The 23,158-nt window shown below is 47.0% G+C and overlaps 2 protein-coding genes across 32 annotated transcripts in view; one reads left to right on the plus strand and one right to left on the minus strand.

The window, feature by feature from the left end:
* The window catches only part of LOC107996164 (tensin-1), an 87,233-nt gene that overhangs the window by 62,548 nt on the left and 1,527 nt on the right, over positions 1 to 23,158 (minus strand). For 12 of the 31 annotated variants that reach the window (XM_062083892.1, XM_062083859.1, XM_062083870.1 and 9 more), the window contains exon 1: positions 3,298 to 15,129. The exons of 5 other annotated variants lie outside the window; for them this stretch is intronic. In XM_062083892.1, the coding sequence (XP_061939876.1) occupies positions 3,298 to 3,366 (69 nt within the window). In that variant the 5' untranslated portion in view covers positions 3,367 to 15,129. Of the gene's footprint in view, positions 1 to 3,297; positions 15,130 to 23,158 lie in introns of those variants that run through there. 14 more of the 31 variants (XM_062083893.1, XM_062083866.1, XM_062083888.1 and 11 more) reach the window with 3 other exon arrangements.
* Positions 1 to 23,158, plus strand: part of LOC107996166 (putative sodium-dependent multivitamin transporter) — a 99,290-nt gene that overhangs the window by 41,325 nt on the left and 34,807 nt on the right. The gene's annotated exons all lie outside the window — the stretch shown is intronic.

Below are 23,158 nucleotides of genomic sequence, written 5' to 3' on the forward strand. Positions count from 1 at the left end.
TTCTTTGAGATATTTATCCGTGTAAAGGATCGAAAACGACGGAGTGGAGCGATGCTCCCTGGAGTGGCGCAATAGGAATTAATTCCACGACGAATGAGAATAATTTCCGAGAACTGTTCTCCGTGTTTACCTCAAAATTACGCAGGCACAATGCGCGCGATTCCATCCATCGCGCATCGTGGCTAATTGCGCGTGCAATTGAGAGAAGGAATCGCGTGGCCTTTTTTTTTTGGCGTTACAGCTTGAACAATTCGCGATCTTCCCTCTATAAATTCTCCTCCTTTCCCCTCTATTTTTACTCTCTATTTCGTTCCTTCTCCACTTCTCATTTTTTCTTCTCGATCGATCAACAAACCTCGACCCTCGAAACGCAACGATGAAATTTATTAACTGAGAAAAAAAAAGGAAAAAGAGTAAGGATCGAAAAATATTCGTCACGCGAATATTTTTACATCCACGTACGATAAAATACGTACGTGTTCTTTTCCTTTTCCAAGCGAAAATTTCCACGCGCTTCATTAATTCAACAACGACGACGGGGCTCGTTTTAAAAAAAAAATCCAATCTTCACGCACATGTTTTTACATGTCGGGCCACGTCTCGTCCTCGTACAAGCCGTTCCTACGCTACGATCAATCTTTGTTCGCGTTGCATTCGAAAACGAGCACGGGATCTCCACGGTCCCCCTTCAGCGGAGATAAATTCTGGATTTCTGGAATCCATTCGCGGATAGGGACAACGCCGGTAAATCTCTCGCCCGGATTAAATTTCGAAGATTCGAAACGCGAGCAGTGAAAATTCGCCCCGCTTTGGACGATCAGATTAAATCTATCCTTGTTTTTCCTCACGGAAAATATCAAATTTTTCTTATTCTTCACGAAAAAAGAAACGATCCCGCTCATATCGATATACGATAATTCTATAGCATATTTGCATTATCCAATTCCAAGAATATACCACGACGGGAAGGATATTGCGTAACGTTACCGAATAACTTAAAGAAGGCCGAAGGTTATCACTTTTTCCCACGGAATATGCATCAAATCGTCGTTACGTTAAAAGACTAAATTTAGAAAGAATAAATTTCCAAATCGGCTTTCCCCAGCTGATTCTAATGTCAATCAGAGAATACACCCTCTTCCGATATCCGATATCCCACGAGATTGCTCCTATCCCTGTTGTGTCTATACACCTCGACAATGATCCGTAAGCGCGGCACGTTTATCTTCCTCAAGATATTACGACGAAACGAGCACGAACAAACGTACGAATTAAAGGGTAGCCGCGATTGAAGGCCTCTTCGCGTTCGAGAGTGATCCCAGAGATCGAGATCGACGGGTATACCCGGTCTGTCCAGTATCGATCGGTAGATCGTGGGGGTCGGGAATACGGTACACCGCGTTTACACCGGCCACGATTGCCTCCTCGTGTAAATAAAGGCGTGGTTTTAATTAAGCGACAAGCAGCTAACACACAGAGAGAGGGATTACGTAACACGCGTAATTAGGCAAGGGGCGAAATATATATATAGGAATCGCGTAAGAGAGGTGTTTCGATCTCTCGAGTATGAAATATAAATTACGTATGTAACAGGGATGGGGTGAACGTTTCGCGTAAATACGAGGGATTAATTAAGACGGCAGACCGAAGAGATTACAATTTCTACTCGCGATAATGATAATGTCTACAGACTGGCCGATGTAAAGCGTTTATCTTAATTGCGCCAAGATTAATAAAATGCATGGGGAAACGAGCGAAACTCCGTTCCGAGAAAGCCGCTTGAAACTCGTCCAAAAGTTATCACGATTGAATGGCGTCGTCACGGTTCGTCGATAACGTCAAGATCGCGTGGTTGTTAAAAAAGGGAACGAATTATCGATTATATAGACGGTATATATATATTCGAAAATGAAAAAACTATTTTGAAAAGTCATAATATTTTCGAGAATCGGAAAATTAGGAAAATTCTTTATAAAATTCTTTGCGCGTTTGATATTTTAAAATCGCGAGAATGGGCTCGACATTGCATTAATTTGTACTTATCAAACGATTATTATCAACTATCAACGGTGCAATTAAACGAAACGCAGCCATGAATTAACAGAGTGAGGCCGTTCAAAAAAATTAATTGTCTCTAATCCATGCCGCTTACCACGTTTACGTCGTTTAATCAACAACGGCAACGAAGATCTGGAATAAAACGAGTAAAACGGAGCGGTGTGGAGGTTCAGCTGGAGAACAGGCGTCGATGCGCGGCCCGATCAATTTTCTCGCTGCTCGTAAGTCACTGGAGCATGTCTCACCCGTACGTACGTGTACGCGTACCTTGCTTCTTTGCGGTCGTATTGCGCGGACAGGAATTACGTGATAGATAACGGTTAATCTTACACGGTGATCTCGGCGATCAGATATCGACGTTGATAAAGGAAAACACGGCGGCGAGGGTGAAAGAAAACGGCAGATATCGATCATTCCTCCGGATTCGTTTCGACGCGGCAACCAGATCCTATCCGGTTCCTTAATTAATTTTAAAGCAGAATCAGGATCACGCGTGATCGATTTATCACCGTCTGTACACGTTTCGTTACACATTGTATCCCCCGTTTTATTATTAATTGCCGTGGATAGATTGGAGAACCGTGAAGATATCGTGCCAATTAGCACGGGAGTGTCGCCCCAAAAAGACAGATACAAGATCCAGATAGGAGAATATCGCTTATCGGGATCCTAGAACACTTCCCGACTGATGCGTCTCAAGGGGGAGGGGGCGTGATAGAACGTAATTACGTTTAAACTGAAATTGATTAATGATCGCCGTCCCCCCTAACTAACTACACGCACTATCCACTCGACTCGAAAAATTGCGCCTCGTCGCTTATTGAGCGCGACGTATATACGCGGATATAGAAATTATTTATCTAGAATGGGCAACCTTGTTCCGGTTGAAACATCAATTTGCATTCTTTCGATGACGCAGAAACGGCGTGGCTTAATGGCCACCTGTAAAAACACAGCGACCTCAAGAGCATGATATATCGCCTAGCTATTCAGGTTTATAGGCTCGTGTTATATATTTTCTATTTTTGTTTTTCAAACCGCGTACGAAATCTCTTTAATAACACCAGCCAATTTTCCCTGTCTGAACCTAAAAATTATTCCGGATAAAATTAAAACGTTCGAGATATATTGCGAGTTGTAAAAAAAGAAAAGTTCCAGTAGCTTCTACGAGATACTCTACGCATCTCGTCGAATTGCCACGAATCTCCTCTTCTTTTCTTTTTTTTTTTTTTTTAATACCTCGCTAAAGAGATCATCCAGTTCTTTTCGCGACAGCTTTGCCTTCATCCCGCGGGCATTCCCTCGCATCGAGTTTGCCCAGAAGTCGGCCGAATTATCCGCTCTATCTTCAACCAACTCGACGAGACGGAACTTCTTTATATCCTCTCGCCACGGCTACCGTTCCTCTTCTCTCCTCCTCCCTCTCTTCTTCTCCCTCTCACTCTCTCCGCCTCTCTCCCTCCACCTCAGAATCCGCTACGTCTTTTTAGATACACAAATAGTCGATGACGCGAGGCGAAAACTGCGACGGAAGGTCGCAAGCTAATGCCCATATCGCACGATCGGCCCTCACTTTTCGCTCGAGCCGACATCGTAGCGAGGAATGGCCGCTTGTCCTCCCCTCTCTGCCCGGCCGAGCGCTAATTAACGAAACGTGGAGCATCGGCGAGCGTGGTGACACGAATTCTGCCAACGAAAGAGAACGGATATGAGCGATTCGTTCACAGATCGGGGTTTTACGGATCGAGGACTCGAGATTTTTCGCCCATCCGCGATTCCGTCCACGCCCTGGATTCGCGTGACTTGGCGCAGATAGGGCACCAGGTCCTTCCCGAAACCGATATCGATTCGCGGCGCGTCCTCTTTCGCGACAGAACAACGGCTTTTACGTCGCGGTGAAATAACACTCTGACGAAGCGGGACGGCGCTCAAGGTACGGGACAGATTGCAGGTTAACGAGGTATAGGTTAACGTTCTCGTATCGATGATTTTTCTTTTTTTTTTTCTCGAGGATTCAAGGATGTGTTTTTTCCAGGTAAAGAAGAGTTTTATTTTTCTTACATTGGAAAAAGATCGATAATACTTTTTCTTATTACCACCGCTTGATCCACTTTAATACTCGTTGTTCCAGTTCTCCGTATCGACTTCTTCGAGAGCTATTCCTCGTGTCATTACGCGAGCAGTATCATTAATTATCAATTACCGTATCGTATTATCGACAATTTTCTTCCTCTAACAACATCATCCTCTCGCGTCATTCCTCCCTGATAACATCCTGAGTTGTTACAATATTCGATCAACAACGAGTTCAACTCTGTTCCCAATCGTTCCCAAATTTCTCGACGAGCACGTAGAGGGAAATTGGGAAATTCGAGGCGAAACGACGATGATCGAAGGGATTACGCGTATCCGCACGTGACGAGCCTAACGGTGCTCGAGCGACGAGGTGTCCAGGAATTCGGCAAGAGTTTAATTAAATCGAATCGATCCCTGGCGAATTCCAAGCGCTCGACCCGCTATTTGGACACCCCCACTTGTCATCCCTCCAACTGACCCTGCCGCCCACGCCAAATTACCGACCTCCCTTTTTCCCCTCTCGACTCGACCGTTCCTCCGTGGCATCTCGTATTTCAGACCGGTGCTAAGATTTCGATCGATACCGGCCATTGATACCGGTAAGGGCGTGTAAAACGTGTACGGTTTCTCAATCACACACAGCGGAGGAGAAATCGACGCGAATTTCTCACGGGGTTCGATACGAGACACGGAGATTCCTTCGTCGATCCGAGACAACTTTTGTTCATTCGTAGAGGATCCCGTAGAGGAGAGTACCGCGATTTGGCGAGCGAACGAACTCGATAGGATCAGTGGCAGGCGTTACAGTTAGAAAGCGGAGAGAAATTCGCCAACAGAATTCGTAAAGCGGAGGAATTTTTGGGTAGGGAAAAATTTCCAGCATTTGGTCGGGCCTGTGTTTGCACAGCTGTTTCGCTTTTGCAAACAGCGGGTCTGCTTTTAGTTTCACTTTTTTAAGTAAAACTTATGTCTCGTCCAATTCCTATTTATCACGAGAACGTCCAAGAGTTTCCAGAGGAAACTTGGATTCCTCCTAAAGGATTACTTTCTTTAATCTTTCCCGTGATTGGGAGGGGGAGAAACTTACTGTCTCGCCTCCAAAATCGCTGCTCTCCGTTGGAAAAGAAAACCTAAACACCGATCAAAGTTCGCAAGATCGAATCGCTTAGAATCTAACTGGAATTCTAATTCTACCAGTTTCGAAATGAACATCAAACATCCAAACAATAATTGGAAAACAATCGACAAAGCGGTAGTTAATTTGATAAATAACCTAAAAACCAGAAACTTTAACTCCCAATTTCTCAAATTTCAAGCCGGTCGGGCTTCGAAACATCCTTTCTGTCCCGATATCCCAATATCCCAAGAATTCTCGACCACATTTTTCCTCCTGCAAGCCTCCTCCCCTCTCGCGCGTTCAAAACCCAAGCACGATATCCACGTGAGAACGAAGCCGGACATAGCTCGAGGGTGGATAAACGATCTCTCGCTCGACCGGTCGGGGATCGAGATTGCACCGGCGGGTGAAAAGCTCGCCAGATCCACTAATTTAACCGTTGGACGCCGTTTGTTGCCCGGCTGACAACGGCTTTGTCCCGTTCACCGCGAGAAATTCAGGTTACCCCGAACACTCGTTACTCCTCTTCTTTTCCCCGGAAAACCGATCGGGATAGGCTTCACCTGCGCGCACACGTAAATGTGTGCCACGTGTGCCGTTATCGTGCGCCCACGTTCCCCCTATATTGAAACAATATCGCCGCGCTTCTCTCTTTTTTTCTTTCTTCCTTTCTTTCTCCGACGAGTAACGCCAACTTGTACTCCGTTGCGAAATCGGGGGGGAAGGGGGATGGGGACAATCGATCCGTTTCGTAACGCCGCATCCGCGCGCGTACAGCGAATAAATATTTATACGAAAGTGCGAGCGCGTAGAGCGTGGTTACCAGAAGTAAAGGAATTTCCTTTCCTTTTCTTAGCCCCGAGTTTTGTTATGTAAATAAAAAAAAAAAGCGCACACGAACGGCCGAGCGTTCGTCCCGATGACGAATTTCTCTTATCTATCGTCTCTTTGTTGAACTGTAAGAGGCACTCGTTGAAAAGAATGTTGTTCGTGAAAGGAAAAGCGTTTAAATATTTAATATTTAGCGAAAAATTTTGCCCGCAATCGGAATTGTTAATAAGAGGATTGGAGGTGGAAGAAAATCGACACGATACGTAAAACATATTCGCGAGCCGAATAATACACGGAAGATCGAAGTACGAGGACTTGGATTGAAAATTACTACGCAACGAGTCTTTTCTTTCGATCGAGTCCAATTGTTGCGCAATAATGATATCCGAACAACAAGCATAGCCGCGTATCTTATCGAATTCAAAATTTTCTTCTCGCGCGAACCTCTTCAGAATGGGAGGCGGGACGGGGAGGGGGAGGGAAATAAAGAAAGAATATAACTTGGTCAGAGTGATTCATCGCGTCTGATCGAAACACCGTGCGCACTTAATCCGATCGATCGATCGATCTATCGAGTCGAACCGAGCGAAAACACAGAAACGGCGGAAAACAAGGCGAGCGAGAATCGAGTTTCTCACGAGCTACGAGGACGGAATCGCGCGCGCTACGTGCTCTCACATGTATCCACGTACAACGACTGGCAGAGCAGGAGAGATCGCGGCGCTCACGATCCACTCCGCCAGTTCCCCGGCGCTCAACGGGACGGGACAGAGGATATTTCTAGTAAATATTTATCCATACAGCTCCGAGGAAATCCGCACCGACGAGGATCCCAGAGAAGATATCAGAAAGGCCGCCTTTACAGATCTCCTCTATCTCCTTCCCTCCCGAAACAATAAAACTTTTACGACGACGGATGCTAATGACGCAGTCCCCCCTCCCTCCGGATTCAGGAATCGGACTTAATTGAATTGAAAGCTTCTCCTCGAGTGCTCGATTTTAAATGTCAGCCCCTCTGCCTCCCTTCCATCAAGTGTCCTCTCTTCGAAATTGCAATTTAATTATCGTCGAAACGCTCGTAAAAGCGGGCGAGCACAGGGCGAGTAGTAGTCGTGTCGTAGAGAAACTACGACGACGACGACGACGACGACGAACGAAGCGTAATTCGATCAAACGGAGCCAATTTTACCGACGTACACGCACACGCGTTACACAAGGTCGGTTGATCGAATCCACGGACTCGCGCTCCTCTTCAACCCGTCGTCCATCGTAAAATAAATCGCGATCGGAGGCGCGGTGAAATTCGGCGGGGGATCAAACGTTCGAGTCGAGTTGATTCCCGCCACGTATGGATGGATATGGAGCACGTAACGCGTAAATTCGAATATCACGCAAGAGCGTAAACGCGCGGACGAGAGGCGAAGACGTTCGACGAATTGGCAATTTTCCGCCGGGCACGGAAATGTCCCCAGCTCGTGGAGACCAGCTACTCTCGCTCGACCAACGTGCGCCTGCACGTATGCGCGTACCGCAACTGGCCGCGGAGATCACGCGGAACAAGAAGCTAGACCGTGTGTCGCATGTGCACGCGCGGACCCCCCTCGCTCCCCCTCTCCGCCGTGGCTCGCTTCGTCGTGAATGCGGAACGCAGCTTAAGCTTTTAGGCTTCTCTCCTCCCCGCGGGGAGTCGAAATTTAGTTTCAACGTTTCGAAGAAGAAGAAGCGGGAGTTAGAGTTGGAATTAGAGTCGATGGTGGTCGGAGATTGGCTGCGGTTTTTTTGCAAATTTAGTTAAATTTCTCCAATTTAATCAACTTTCAAAAATTGGCTGATTTCGATTTGATCCGTGTCTCGAAACGATGCGCTGTCAAAATATCGGTATTCGATTCATCCATGTATATTTTTACGTTTTTAAAAATACGTTTTCTCGCGCTTCCACGAAGGAAACGACGGAATACCGTATCGTTCCGTTAGAAGGATGATGAATCGCTTACGAAAGTTTCCGTAAAACTTTCCGCGGGTTATGTTCCTCCTCCTGCGTAACTCCTGATAAGAGTTATTGACAATTTTTCTTCGTCACGACGAATTTAAAAAAAGGAAAGAAAAGAGGTATTTTACAATTCCAATCTCCGAAGGATTATCGCAAACTTTCCCCCTGCAAATTTCCCCCTCGCTCTATATAAAATAAGAATTATATTCAAACTTTTCCACCGAGCCGGTGAATCAACCGTTTAAATTCGAGTAACGTCTCTTTCTTTTTTTTTCATTTCGCTAATGTTTTTCCTTCTCTCTTTCTTCCCCTCTTTTCCGAAAGAGGTTACATCTTCCGCCATCTCGAATCTTGGAAGCCATGTGCCACCGTCGCAGCAGAGATTTTAACCGTTCCTTTTTATCGCCTCGGTTATCTTCGCGAATTCCCGCAAATATTGTCGCGGTGGTTTCGCTGGGGGGAAGAGGCCGAAGCTCTGGAATGTAGACGAGGGGCATGGAGAGGGGAGGGGGGCTATAAACTGCAGCAGGAGTCCCTGCAGTCGCGGCGATGCGGACCGAACGCCTGCTGTGCTTGCGTAACCAATCGGACCTTGCGCTTGGCGGCAAGAATTATGAACTGGTGGACGAGAAATTGGTCCATGCTCGTCCTTTGTTCTCCGATATTTTTCGTGGTCCACCATTTTTTCGCTGCGTTCGCTTCTTGCTCGCGCTCGAAAAAGGATTGGCCATAATTTAACGAAACGGTGGGAAGATGACGGCATGCGGAGGAAGGCATGCGGGTTTGATTACGATTATTTCCGCTAGCCCTGGATACATTTATTAAGAATGATCGTACGAATTGTAGGACACCGGTTGACGGAGAATTATCTTTCTTGATTAAAATATATTCCATTCCTTCATATCTTTCAACTTTACGAATCTTGGAATTAGTTCATAGTTTAATATATTTTATTTAAGAGCAAGTTTTTAAATGGAAAAAGAATATTCATTTTCGAATATTCGACGAATAAGCGAGAAGAATTTTTCAACATTTGCCCGCATCGATGATATGAAACGTGTTCGGGAGAGAAGGAGAGAAGAAAATTTTTTCCAGACGAAACATTTGAATTCTACGAAGAGAGTAGTTTTGAATGGGCTGTCACTCCGGATTGATGTAACAACCGGTTCTTGGACAAGTTGGCGCAGCACTGCTGCCAATGAAAGAGAACGTAATGCGTTATTAGCATCTTGGCGGGCGCTTTAACAATCGGCCTTCGCCGAGGAGGAACGGAAATTGCGATAATACCGATAATCGAGTAATCAAGATCGGCAGTGATGGTTCGAGCGCAATCTGGTTCACGAACAACTCCTTCTTCCCCGACACGATATTCGTTTAAGTAAAAACTCTTCCCCTTCTGTCCCAGAGAAGGAGAAGGTCCATTACAAAATTTCGCTTCGGGGAAGAAAAGAAGAGATCGTTCGCGAAAACGTGTCCCCTAATCGAATAAACCCATCTTCGTACGCTCGGCAACCAAATTCAACGCACACTTGGCGCCCCACATCCTTTCTCCACATCTTCCCTCTCGATGATCCAATGATGCCAGAGGAAAGATATCCATCCAGAGGAAAAAGCTAAGGTGTAACACGTGAGCGCGTTGCAGAATAAGGTGGGCACGACACCCACGTGTCCCGACGACCACGTACACGCCGCACACGCACGCTCTCTGCGCGTGGAAGAGGAGGAAAAAGGCTCCCCTCGACACGACCCACGCACGCGTGTAACCCGTGATACCCCGTCCGGTAATGCAGAGTCGTTTGCACGAGGAGAACGAGTTCCTTTCGAGCGGTGCCGACACGTGTAAACACCGGCCACGGGGACGATCCCTTGGTCGAAGAGTGGACGAGGCAAGCGGCCATCCTGTTCGGAGCGGAGGGCGCGTCGCGCGATCATCGAGCAAGGACGCGCGAGGCACAATGGAGTCATAAGGAAGTCGGCCCGCTGAGTTATGAGACATTGTCCGCCGACCTGTCTCTCGGGCATAATTGCGTGCCGATCGGGTGATTCGCGGAATGCAATTTGTTCTCCTTCGACCGGTTGGGGATTCGTCGCGCGTCCGATTGGACAATTAAACTCAGCCGGCGATAATTAAAGCCTCGAAACGATCGCCGCGTTTGGGCCATTGTTTGGGCCCCTATTGATGAACGGCTCGCGATTGGGATACGATGACTCAGGGCAAGTTTCGAAAATGGTACGAATGGTGAAAGTTTTTAGTTTTTATCGGGAATCGTGGATGAATCGAACGACGAAATATGGGATCGTTCGCGATTTCTTTTCTTTTTCTTTTCAACTGAATTTTTCTTTTTCTTCTTTTTCTTTTTTTTTTCCTCGAACGAACGTTGTCGAACGGTAGTTTCGAGGTAGTACGAGTTTTGCCCGCGGTCGAGGCGCGTATTGCACACCTATGCCGCTATCGCTCATCGTAAAGTCGAGCAGTAGTTTTTCCATGAACGTTATCGCGACAACGGGCGAGCAATAGTCGGTGTTTGCACGCGTGTGCACGTTATTATGGCTCGGATTTTAATGCTACCAGCGGTTCGTTCGTTTCTCGTTTTATGAATCAACGATCCGAAATGCAACGTCGAAATAATATCGAGTTTTAAGTTTTAAGCTTTAAAAAAATTTCGCAGAGGGAAGGAATACGATACATATGAAAAAAGATAAAAAGGTAGAGAAGTAAAAGAATAAACGAAAAAGAGGAAGAAGAAAAAATTATCGCCGATTCCACTCGACGATTCTTCGAGAAATATAACACTTTCTCTTGTAATAATACGCGTGAATCATTTCCACGAGAGATCATTTCGTCTGGTTCGTGTACGTAAGAGGGAGGAAGAATCGTATTTTATTCCAAGTAGAGGCGGACGATGAACGCGGCGGGCATGGCGCGTTTTCGTGCGGTCCGTGCTCGAATGACAGGAGAGCCGAGGAGAAGGAATGCAAACACTGGAGAACAGTGTACGCCTTGGTTATACACACACCTCCGTGGGTGGCAGATTAAAGTGGGTGGCTGGGCAGACTGGTTGGTCGATCGGCGGAGAGCTCGAGCACCAAAGCTCGAGTGTTCATCGTGTTGCGAACACTGGACGAGACCGTAACCTTTTTCGTTTATCATTCATTCGGCCTTGGAGGCGACGAGGTGAACAGCCCACGAATACGCGAAGCTATTCTCGATCGAGAATAACTCTTCTTCGATGCGCTTCGCCCGACGAGGAGGATTATTTGTTCGAGCGGATCTCCCCCGCGCTCGCACGCTAGTAGTTCTAGACGCAGTTTCGATAGCTGGATTCGAGTTTCTCTCTCCTTTTTTTCATTCCTTTCCCTCGTATCGAATCTCGCATGGTTCGTTTCGTCGATACAAACAGTGCTGCTCTTTTAATCTTCTGCCCCCTCCCCCCATCCTCCCCAAATAAAATATACTTCGATCGGTCCTCGGATCGTTCCCTCCCTCGGTGTATATACCAGTTCGAGCAAACAATATCCGGTCGACCTTAGCAACCGCGATAAAGCACGTCGACGATCGTTTAATCGCCGGTCAAAGCTCCCAAAGTTCCCGCTCAATTACGGGACTCGTCGTTGTCATTTGCCGTAGTGGCTCGAATAAAGAATGAATGAATTCTCTCCGTCGACTTGGTAGGCCGCCGTCCCTTATCTGCGTAGTACAACCAAGCCTTTCCATGTTTACTCCCGATAAGGCGCCGATCGATAAGGGGAGTGCACAAGCAGATGTCGATTCGTCTCACTGACCCACATATATACATACATACCCGTGAAACGCGATTAAGCGTAGACGCGCGAAGATCGAGAAGGAAGATTCCGTTTCACGAATTCGAGATCTCTCTTTCCGAGACGACGATCCCATCGACGATTCTCTTTCGAGGACCCACGATCGTGAACGTAATCGATCGAGACTCCCTGACCCAATTCCAATCTCCATGAATAATAACGAGTGGCCGGATCACCTTTGAGTTACGACTTTCTTCAGCCGCACATCTTGAACGTTTTACGCGTTAACCCACTTCGATGGGACTGCTCGTGTGTATATATATATGAAAGATCCATCCGATCGGATCGTGTTTGTTCTTCCTTCTCGTTGCTCTCTTTCGGTCGCAAGGTTTACCGAGCGTGGATATGTATATATACGCGTTCTCTGGCCACTCGTCGCGACGAGGCATTTTTCCCCGGCACCTAGACGGTCCGCATGCGGTCGTCCACGCAATAAGGAAAGAAAGAACAAAGTTCGATTGCACTCGATTGACTCGGCGCGGTCAAGTGTTAGTAGTCTTCTCGAGCGAGAGAAAGAGGAGGCCACTTCGATCAAGGGGTTCTCCTGTCTGGTTTGTCACGATCGATCAGTTATATACACTTGGCGTGTCACGTCGCGTAGTATTTTTGCGCCGGTTACTTTGCAGTTTTAGCCCCACTCGATAGCTATTCTTGGATTTCTGCAATGTCGCCTTTGGAGATCTTCCTAGATATTCTTCGCCATTTCTTTTCTCCTTTCCCAAAAATCTTTCCGTTAAATTCTTTCGACTGGATACTCTTATTTGATCTCTTTATTTGATATCCTCACGTGCCAGTGAATATATCAGTCGATATTGCCGTGCTTTAATTCAGGACAGTCGTGTATCAGGCAAAGTATGTACTGCAAGCTCGTGCAACGTAATTAAACGTCCAAACCAGGTGTGCGTTTTATAAAGCAGGAAAGGAAAAGGCTGTCCTTTGCCATAGGCAGTCGAATTATTAGAGCAAATGTTTAGTTCATTTTCGACTTCAAAGAAATTTCGTTTACCCGTCGCTCAACCTTCTTCCGCAAAGTTTACCATTCTTCCTTCGCTTTTTCCATTCGTCTTTCCCCTTTCATCCGTGCAATTTAATCATTCGAGATGGAATTAGAATCGTGATCGTTGTGATTTCTTTGTGAATATCGACACGGCGGGGAGGAGACGCGAAGTGGAAGCCTTAAAAAGGGACTTTGAACGGAAGAAACGAACGAAGAGGAAAACGAAGAGAGAAGGAGCCCGTTGTGAACGCTGCCTAATATATCGATATTATACGGCCGGAGGTCTGGAAGAAGAAGGGATGCGGAGGGATGAGAGGCGAGGCTGTTCGTCGATGTTATGGTAGCCACGGCTTCAAGGTCGCCGGGATCACCACGAGGACGTGGCCGTTTCGCCAATCGCGGCTCGCCACAGCCGCGCGATCCTTTGAAAAACGAATCCGGCCGCGTGTTATATTTTTTTTGTTACGCGCGTTTTTGTTACGCGCGCGTTCCCATCCAGCCGCCCGCTATCGAGGCCCACACGCTCCAGGAACAGAGCCACCCATCTATCTGCCTAGCTCGCCTCGCATCTTTGCATCAGCGAATCCTTTCGATTCACCGAGTCAATTGGCATCCATTAATCTTTCGCTAGCTCCTCGTGAATTATTCACAGGTTATTTCCCTTCGTCAAACTTCTCGCTCCACCCCCTCCGCTTTCTAAATATAAACCATTCTCCACCGACGATTAATCGCGCGAAACTTACGTGTTAGAACGCGGAGAATTTCATCGAATTTCACGGGAATTAACATAACCAGCCGAGCGAGGATGAGCGCGGAACGAAAGTGAAACGAGAGTAGCTTTCTTCCATGCCTTTTTTCATCTATCACGAACGAGGCTATCTCGCGCTTAATTGACGGGACGAGTTAAGAGAATAATAATCCCCCCGTTCCACGAAATTTCCTCCCCATCCCCGTCCCCCGTCGTTGCTTCGCGATTTATTAATCGTTTCTCGAAGGACAGGGAGGGCCAGTATATACTCTCTTCTCCCTTTCTTTTTCATTATCGCGGACGAGACCTCCTTCGCGTAAATAAGACCGGGAGGGAAACGCAGAGATTTAAAGAGGTACGTAATAGGCGGGGGTCGAAATAACTCGCACACTTTACGATACTCCCTGGCTACCTTATGATAATGAAAAAACACGTCCCCTCAAGGGGGAATAAAAAGAGGGTACGGGACGATCGTGTTCCGTGGACGAGCGAGCGGCGGTTGTAAAGTAAGGCCGCGCGCGTCCAACGCGCCGTAACGGTACCCCCGTTTATCATCTCCAAGGATCGAAGGATTCTGCCGCGAGGGGAATTACGGTTACGTCACTGCTACGCCCACGTCTTTTTCCAACGCGCGCGTCCATTCAGGTCCGCGCGAGGGAACGAGCGATCATTGGACGCGACGTGCGACGAGACGTCGCGGTTTTTCTGCCCGAGAGAATCCGCCTCGGTTTCGCCACTTTCTCTTCCGGTCTGGGCTGACACAAAAGAAGGCGAGAAGGAGAGGGGGAGAGGGAGAGAGATTCGCGGAGAAATAAAGATCGATCGTTGCGATGCGGACGAGGAAACGTCTTGACAGATATCGCAGTTGCGCAGCCCGGTCTCTCTCGTTAAGGTCCATTTCATCCTGACTGAAGCGGAGAAAGAGGGGGAAGGGGAAGAGGGAGAGAGAGAGACACTAGGTGGAAGATGCATCGCTCGCGAGTTACGTACAACCGTATCGTTCTGATTTTCATTGGCCGCGGCCAATTTCTCATCGCTTCTTCGACACGTAGGAACGCGCGCCGCGATAAATCTGCTTTCGCATTAGCGGGCACAGTCGATCTAGAAACCGACAAGAAGAAATTGCTTACGCGAGGTGGAACGGATCGTAATGATCGCTCGACTCGGCTCGCCCGATACATGCATCATCGGCATTCTTCTGCCGATCTTGCTGCGTATCATCAAATACACGTGTAATCTCGCGTAATTATTGAAATTGACATCGATTATACCTCATTATAAGATCGCGTTCGTTCCATCCGATTAAAAATTATACGGATCGGTTCTACGAGGGAAGCGAGACGAAAATTGCCGGCCATCATTTTCGAATACGCAATTTTTGAACTTGTCTCTCGATCCAAGCCTCGAAAAATCTGAGGAGGGAAGGGGGGGGGATAAATATCCCTGTCCCCGTTTCTCTATCCCCGGGATCCTATATTGAACGAAACGGGAATAAAAGGGTCCTGTGTTTCGTTTCAACGTTAAGAAGAACCTCCTCGGTTAGAATGAGACTACTACGCGACAATAGAAACCTCTTGGAATGAAAGGAAGCTAAAAATACGGAGCGGGGGGGCTGCCGTTGCTTCGAAAGCAATATCCTCAATATATCTTTTCACCACCGAGAGCAAAACCTCGGCACCCTTTCTCGTTACCTCGCCAACGCAACGCGAGCATCAAAACCTTGAAAAACCTTCCCAGCCGCGAGGCGTAGGAATAGGCGTATGGTATCGAACGTACCGGCGTGTACACGCACTCCAACATGTTCTTAAACGTCGTTAAATCGATTCGCGCCAGAGGCGCGGAGACTTACGTACGCACGATCGTGACAGGACGGCCGTGAATCTAGCCGCCGACACTTGTAAACGTGGCTTTAAGGTTACCAAAGGGGTGTAGACAACGCTGGGACAAAGTGGCCGCGGTGTACGCGGTGTAACGGCCGTGCGGTTACCGGTTTATCGCGCGGGAATGCATCCACCAGACGCGCACAATGAAGAAAGCGGAGGCACGCAAACGCGGCGGTGAACATTGGCCAACTGGCAAAACGGTTTTCCAACCGCTGAATTCGAGCCGCTGGCAACCGACCAACGCCTCTTGATTAATATTTCTAATTACCCAGCTCGGCTTCTTCTCGCCTAGCGTACTCCTCCCGCCTGCCAATTAGCCTGGCTACCTCGTAAACGTCATAAATGACACCTTCTGTCTGTCTCGTTTAATACTTCTCCTCTCGTTACAGGAGCGACACAGGTTGTTGGAGATTCCGCGAGATCGGTCGTCTCCTCCTTTTGCCATCGGAGTTTCCATTTAATTTTAACGAAATTTCGATCGTCCCCTCGCGGATGGATGTATCGATCGTTCGAAAGAGATTTGATTCTCTCGGATACGCGTCCGGTATCGCGTTTCCACGAGGTTATTGAACCTCGGATCGTTGGATCGATCGTTCGTTCGTGAACCATCTTTCGCAGCTTTGATCCTCGGACAATCGAATATGAATGAGATTTAGATTTAGCCGTGTAACGATAAAACGAATTGGCGACACTTTTAATAAATTTCACGATCGTAAGTATCGATGGAAGGAGGAAATTAATCTTCGTTCGGCTCGACACGATTTCTCATCGGTTACAAACGCGTCCAGTCGGCGCATTAAACTCGGGATAGCTAATGAAGCAGCGGATAAGCAGGCGGTGCATCGGTAACGGCCGATAACCCATTGATCATTCGTGGAAATTACAAGTTGGGAAGTAGGGAATTCTCGATCGATACGACGGCTGGTTTCCGCGCCAAGTTTCTTCATTAACAATCGTAAATAATCTCTCGAATCGAATCACGGATTCCTCCTCGCCATCTTCATCTTCGTACGTACGTAATCATTCACCTTTTCGAGCGGTAATTAACGTCAAATGACGTTTTCTCCTCGTCACGGTGGATAAGAACAGCTTCCTCTGCCACCTTTTTTTCCCCCCTTTCTCTCGCGATGACGCATACGAGTAACACGAAAGCCTGGAAACTAGTCGTAGATCGTCGATCGCCCACGCGAATCACTGGCACGCAGTTGAGCGCTAATCGATTCGTGTTCCTCGCGTAAGTGACTCTACCAGGCTGATTAATAATCGTAATTATTACCATTTCCATTCCATCTTCCCTTAATGATGTTTCCCCTCACGCTCCTAAAATATATCGGCTCGTTACTCGAATTGCGCATTATTCTCAATTCCAATAGCGTTTGTTCGATGGTTAAAAATGATGAAAAAACGATCGAATCATTGACCGATCGCTTCTAATGACAGCTAATAGTCAACTCGTCGATCGATCGTGAATCGGGTGGTAAAAAATTTATCCAACATTTTCCTGTGCCCGTTTGTTGGGGCCGTTTTTCTTTCTCTGCAAGATTAGTTCAGGCTAGATCGGAGCATGGACAACGCGATATTAGCCAGTGACTAACGGGCACCCACAGACGCGATAAATTGGCGTGTAAGCGGGCTGGCAATACAGCGATTCTTTTGCCGTCATTCCCCGATGAACCGTTGGTTCCGCAGAAAGAGGACGATCAAGCTCTATCTCTTTTTAACGTCTCGTAATTTCTCCATTCACGAAAATTTTTCAATAAGTAAGATCTGTTCGGAAAAATTATTGTTTCGTCTCGAAATTGTATATCCAACTTCCTCATGTTCACAAAGCTTCGAGAGATTGACAATAGCGAGAAAGATTGTTGCTCGAGAGATTGTACGTTCTCGATGCTTTGAATACCCAGCAGAAAGTTTACGTTCGAATCTTGAATTGAAAGCTGTCTGGGATCCCGTTTCAGGAAGTTTAGAAATATTTGACCGGACCAATTTCATGGATATGAAACTGCTTTGCCTTTCGCCTCCTTCTTCTTAAAGAGTCATAACTTTTTCATCGTTTTCGAATCGAAATTAGGTTGGTCGTTTAAGCTCGTTTTGAAATTCTCTCCGTCCGGATAAACCCTTTGGTTTTTACGTCGGTAATCAACCCGAATCTTACGACGGGCCAAGCAAACGATTCCGATGGATCGGTGAAAAGCGACCGTTGCCAGTTCTTTTCCTTAATCGCTCGACGAATCGAGTTCCTGGTTAAGCACGACGAGAGAGATAGAGAGAGATAGAGAAAAAAAGTTCTCTTTAAAGATAATCGATAAGATAGGAAAAGATTCCGCTTTGACCGTGATTTATCTTCAACGTCCTTACCGTCCTTCGTTACCAGCTATCCCATCTTCGAAGAATAATCTAATCAACGATATATAATTATCGAGAATATTTTTAGAATCGACGTGGCTCGATGTAAGAAATAATTTTTGCAAAGTTTGGCAGGGATCGGGAGAACGGGTGACCTGGCACGAATCTCCTCTACCAAGAATCCGATTGGCCAGGAAATTTGACAGCGGACAGACACTGGCGGCCGCTCCCTGGTTAAGCTCTAATCGCATTAAATTGTTTCGCAGTCTGCCAATTGATCACGTTCAATGCTGCATACGGGGAGCGGCTCGGCGTTTATAATATCAACTCCTCGCCGATTAGATACGCGAATGCAGTGCCGCTTCACCAACTCGTGCTTGACTTTGAACTTTCCCATATCGCGATCGGGACACGGCAAATTCCCGTTTCGATCAAGGTGCACACATTTATTTATTCACCGATAACGTGTAAAGGATACGACGATTCGACGTGGAGGATCGGTTTTCGATATCTCGGATCGATTCTCGGAAGAAATTTTTTTTTTTAAACAAACTCTATACGCGAGAGTTGTTTGTATTTTTCGAGACCGATCTCTGATATTTTGCGGTCAGATTTCATCTTTTTTTTATTTTTTTTTAGCTCACCTCTTTTCGTCTCGTCGTCGAGAAGCGTTAATGACGCTAATGCATCGACCTCGGCCAGAACGAAGCCGAGCGGAGAATCAATATTCATTAGCGCTTCGTTCCTCCGCCCGAATGATTCCTCCGCGTCTAACCCACAAACCCAGTGCGCGTACACGCGTGTGAACCCTTTTGTCCAGCCTTTCAAAGGATTCCTTTTCGGATTCCACAATTCACGCGATCGCCGCGTGAACACGTGTTTGCTCGCCGGTCTGGGCTACATTTCTCAGGTAGGAAAACAGACGGAAACCTCGCGTGGACTTCGTACCTGATCTTTGCCCACTCGTTATACCTTCTGCTCGGCCGAATACCGTCAAACGAAAATTTCCCTTCCCTATCAAAAATAACCGGTCAATCTAAATCTTAATTTACATTGCCTTAAAGAAATAACCTTGACGCAGTTCCATATCCGCACATCCATATTCGTACAATATGGTAAATATATAAATTTTGCAATTTTCTTTCGAGAGAGATATCGAACGATCTTTTTTTCAAGAAAAATTTTCAAATATACGACGAAACGATTAATCCTAAATCTGGGCGAGCGAATCTTTGAGAAAGCAAGATAGAAATTTCATCATCGTCTTCATACCCGTCCACACGAGGCTCCGTTACTCTCCGATCCAGTGATCTGCGTGTAGCGTGAAGCGTGCAATATCGATTTATCGGGTTCGGGCGAGGTTGCACGCGCCTCGATACGCGTTGCACTTACGCACGCGTGCGAGCTGGCTCTCGACAAAGGAGATCCGTTTCACGGCGAGACACCGATTCGCGCGGTCGTCACGCCCACGTACACGGCTTTTCTGTCCCCCCGTGAAACTACCGGAATGCCACGGATTCGCGTCCACCGAGGCAACAACCGACTCGATACGTTCCACCTCTCTCTCTCTCTCTTCGTCCCACGTTATTAAGCCGTTGACCCGCGCCTGCAGTCGTTTCAGTAAATTAAAACAGGAGCGAGGAGAATGGCTGCCTTTCCAGGAGAGCTTGGAAATTTGGGAAAAATTGAATTCGTGCGACGTTCGATCCCATTTCACTTTATTGCCTCTCTTGTTTTCCCGCAATTTCTTTAGACGTTATCGCCGAACAAGAAGCGCGTTTGTGTGTGCGTTTTCTTTAAATCGATTAAAATGCACGCGAATTTCGAAAAGTTAATTCATAATACAGTTTGTAATCGCGTGGAGAAATTTTCAAGCGCGAGGAAGGGAATATTTACCGAAATTCTTCATGCCAACAAGTGGGAATAACATCGAAAACGAGCATCGCGAATCTTCTTTATAAGAACAACATCTCGCGCAAAATTCACAAACAGATAAAACTCGGCTGTTTACACTGTAAACGATCCTCGAGACGACCAAACGCGAATCGCCCGCTTATCTTATCGAACATTTTCATCCCACGGAATTAGAATTGCCTTTGCCAATAGTCTCGTTCGTGAATCTCGTCGCCTAATAAATTTGTCTCGTAAATTTTCCCCCGGATTTTTAAACGGATCCGCAATTAAACCGATATCGTTATCTAAATCGGCGACTACCTCGGGGACCGCTGTCCGATTCCCAAACTCCGTATCCTCTCGATAACGAGCTTGGACCAACGTTCGAGGCGAGAAATCGGCGCATAATCGGCGCCGATCCCCCTCCCACCTCGAGAAATTTATCCACGGAATTTATTTCCACGATCGATTCGGGAATCGAGGAGGAACCCCCGGTTTTCGAGAATGGACGAGCGGTGTCGGCCGATGCCGACCGCGGCGAATCAATTTTATGCAAGTCGTTTACGAGCTCCTTACGAGCGGGACGATTCCCCTCGAGTCGTGCTCGTAAAACGTTATGGCCGGTAATCCGAGGTTAACCGGACAAAAAACCAGGACCAGAGATCCACCCTCGTTTTCTTTCGATCCCCACTTCTCCCCGCGTTTCCACCGCGTCATCGCTGCGAGGATCGTTGCGAGCGGAAGTCTCGTGTCACCGTTGGTTGGAAGGGTCGCTCGAGAGGGAGGACGATGCGAATTTCGATGCCTTCTGGAAGAGCGAGGGGAGAACCGTAGAATTCATTTCGATGGAGGCGAAATTCTATTACGTTCTATCGAGATTTCGCACGGCGAAGGAGGGGGATGGAGAAGTTTAATATCGAAGGATGAGGGGGCTGGAATTTGTTGTTTTGCCAAAGGCACGTAGGGATTGTCGTAGGGTTTTTCGGGCAATAAGGAAACGTCTCGAGAGCCGGGCAACTTTCTTAAACTCTATAATGCATCCGCGAATCCTGGCGGTGTTTCGAGTCAGTTTCTCGACAAGTTTCTCGTCTCTCCAACTCGGACGAGAAGTTCGCAGAGGTATCTCATTGGGCCTTCTTGTTTCTTCTCTTCGACGAAACTCTCGTGGACCTCGTGGAGGAATATTGGATACGAGAAATAGCGGTGAATGCTGTATTCAGAATGGAGACGTTTCTTTAAACGTTTTTCTATCCCCGGCATCGTTTGTCCTCGGATATCAAATCTGTGCAGATGAATTCTTTTCCCACGACGATTTTCACGATAATTGTTGTGCAATTCAACAGTTTTGCAACGCGGATTTTGAACGAGAGATTTTTTTCCACGATGGGAAATGTAAAATCGCTCCGAGTCCATATTTCCATCTTATTTCTTTTGATAATCGTTGACCATGGAATAGATCCGATTCTTTTATGAAACGAGCAAAGGTTTAAGATCCGCGCGGACTAATTTTCCACGATAATTTAACAATTTTTTAATACGTGACGCGGATGAACGAGAGATTTTTCCACGACGGAAAATATAAAATCGATATTTCCATTTTACTTCCTTTGATAATCTTCGAATAGATCCGATTTTTTGTTAAGGAACGAGCAAAAGTTTAAGATATTTCTAATGTTCAAAATCACGAAGGTTCCCGATCAGATCTGCAAATATACATGCGCAAACGAATACGAAACGAACGAGTCGCGATTCATTCCCGACGCTAATTCGCCGACTGCTCGTCGCTATTAATAAGTACATCGCATCTCGTACTTTCCGGGAAATTTCATGAATATTTCATCGGGCCTGTGTGCACACTTTCGACTAGGTGTGCTCAAGTGGCCCGGACAGATTGCCGTACATAGCGCGAAACGTCCCGTTGCAAAGTACACACGCAGGAGGAAGGGGAGGAGGAGAGAAAGAGTCGAGAGGAATTTCAGGGAAAAGGCGCATTATGCGCGACCTTAAAAGCCAAACGCGATTCTCGGAAGGACCGTTTCGGTTATGTTTGCGAATTTCAACCGTTTTTCAGCCTTGACTGAGTCCTCTTTTCGCGTTTCCTCCTTAACCGCGAATAGAAATCGGAACGGGGATGGATATCTGGATGGAAAGGAGGGAGCATCCATTTCGTTCAAGGCTCCATGTATTAGCGCGACGTCGATCGATCGGCCTCTCCTTCCTAAATTAAAAAAGATCGTGTACACACACGCTCGATTCTCGTATCCTCTATCCTCCGCCCTTCGCCACGGTGTACAATTCGCGCGAAATTCGAAAAGCCAGCATTCGAAATTCCCATTTTCAGCCACTTTTTCTCCCCAACCTTCCCCCTCGAACCAGAATCAATATCCGTCATTCCAACTCGTCCCCGACGACAAAAGGAACGAGTTCCTCGAGCCCAGTCAATTTGACTTCGCTTCGAAGAGCAAACAAGCGATAGGAGGTATGCTAAAAACGTGACGACACAGATATCCGGTGCCTGCGCAGGAAGCACGATTATCGATGTACTCCACTCGCGAGCCACGGGACAATGCACACACCGGGCGGAGGGGAAAAAAGGGAAACTTTGCCTTTCGGTTTTTGCGTGCGAAAAAAAAAGGAGTCCCTCGAATGCTTTTCACTCGAGGATTGGCGCATAGCCAGGTATACAGAGAGAGAGAGAGAGAGAGAAAGGTTTGCCATTCGAGCCGTTCGATCAATCTGGACGCACGGAAGAGGGACGGAGAGGTATATCCCGATATATCGACTATCGAAATTTCGAACGAGCATCGTACGTAGCGTTGCGCGCTATCGCTCCAGCACGACACGACTCGCCTCGACTCCGTTCCCTCGCTATCTCTCCTCGATAATTAAAATTGTCTGACATAGATACGGATTTATCAGCGTTATTTACCGACAATTGCTGCTCGAATAACGCAATCCTTCCTATTAGCGGCAGATCGATCGGGAATTTTTTCGTAATTACGGCGAAAAATGGCGCGGATCCAGAGATGGACGGCACGGGATGAGTGGATGGAGGTAAATCGATAGAGATTCGAATACGAGTTGGAAAGGTTTGAGGAACGGGTGAAGGGAAGTAACGCGCGTGTTTTTACACGCGCAAACGGTGCCATACCTGTCACCGTGCTTCTTATCTAATCAACGAGTCTTATCGAGTCTTGCCTCTCTCCTTCCGTCTTTTCTCTCATTCAGCCAGAATTTATCCAACAATTGCGAACTGTTGCGTATGAATGTTCGTCGAGCGATTCCACAGTAGCCTTCGATAAACACGAAATCGATAAAGTCGCGGTCAGTTTCCCACTCTTAGTCACTGGATTAAAAATAATCCAATTAATATCGGATTACATCGCGCGAGTTTGTT

The sequence above is a fragment of the Apis cerana genome, linkage group LG13 (genome assembly GCF_029169275.1).
Source record: "Apis cerana isolate GH-2021 linkage group LG13, AcerK_1.0, whole genome shotgun sequence".
NCBI classification, from domain to species: Eukaryota; Metazoa; Arthropoda; class Insecta; order Hymenoptera; family Apidae; genus Apis; species Apis cerana.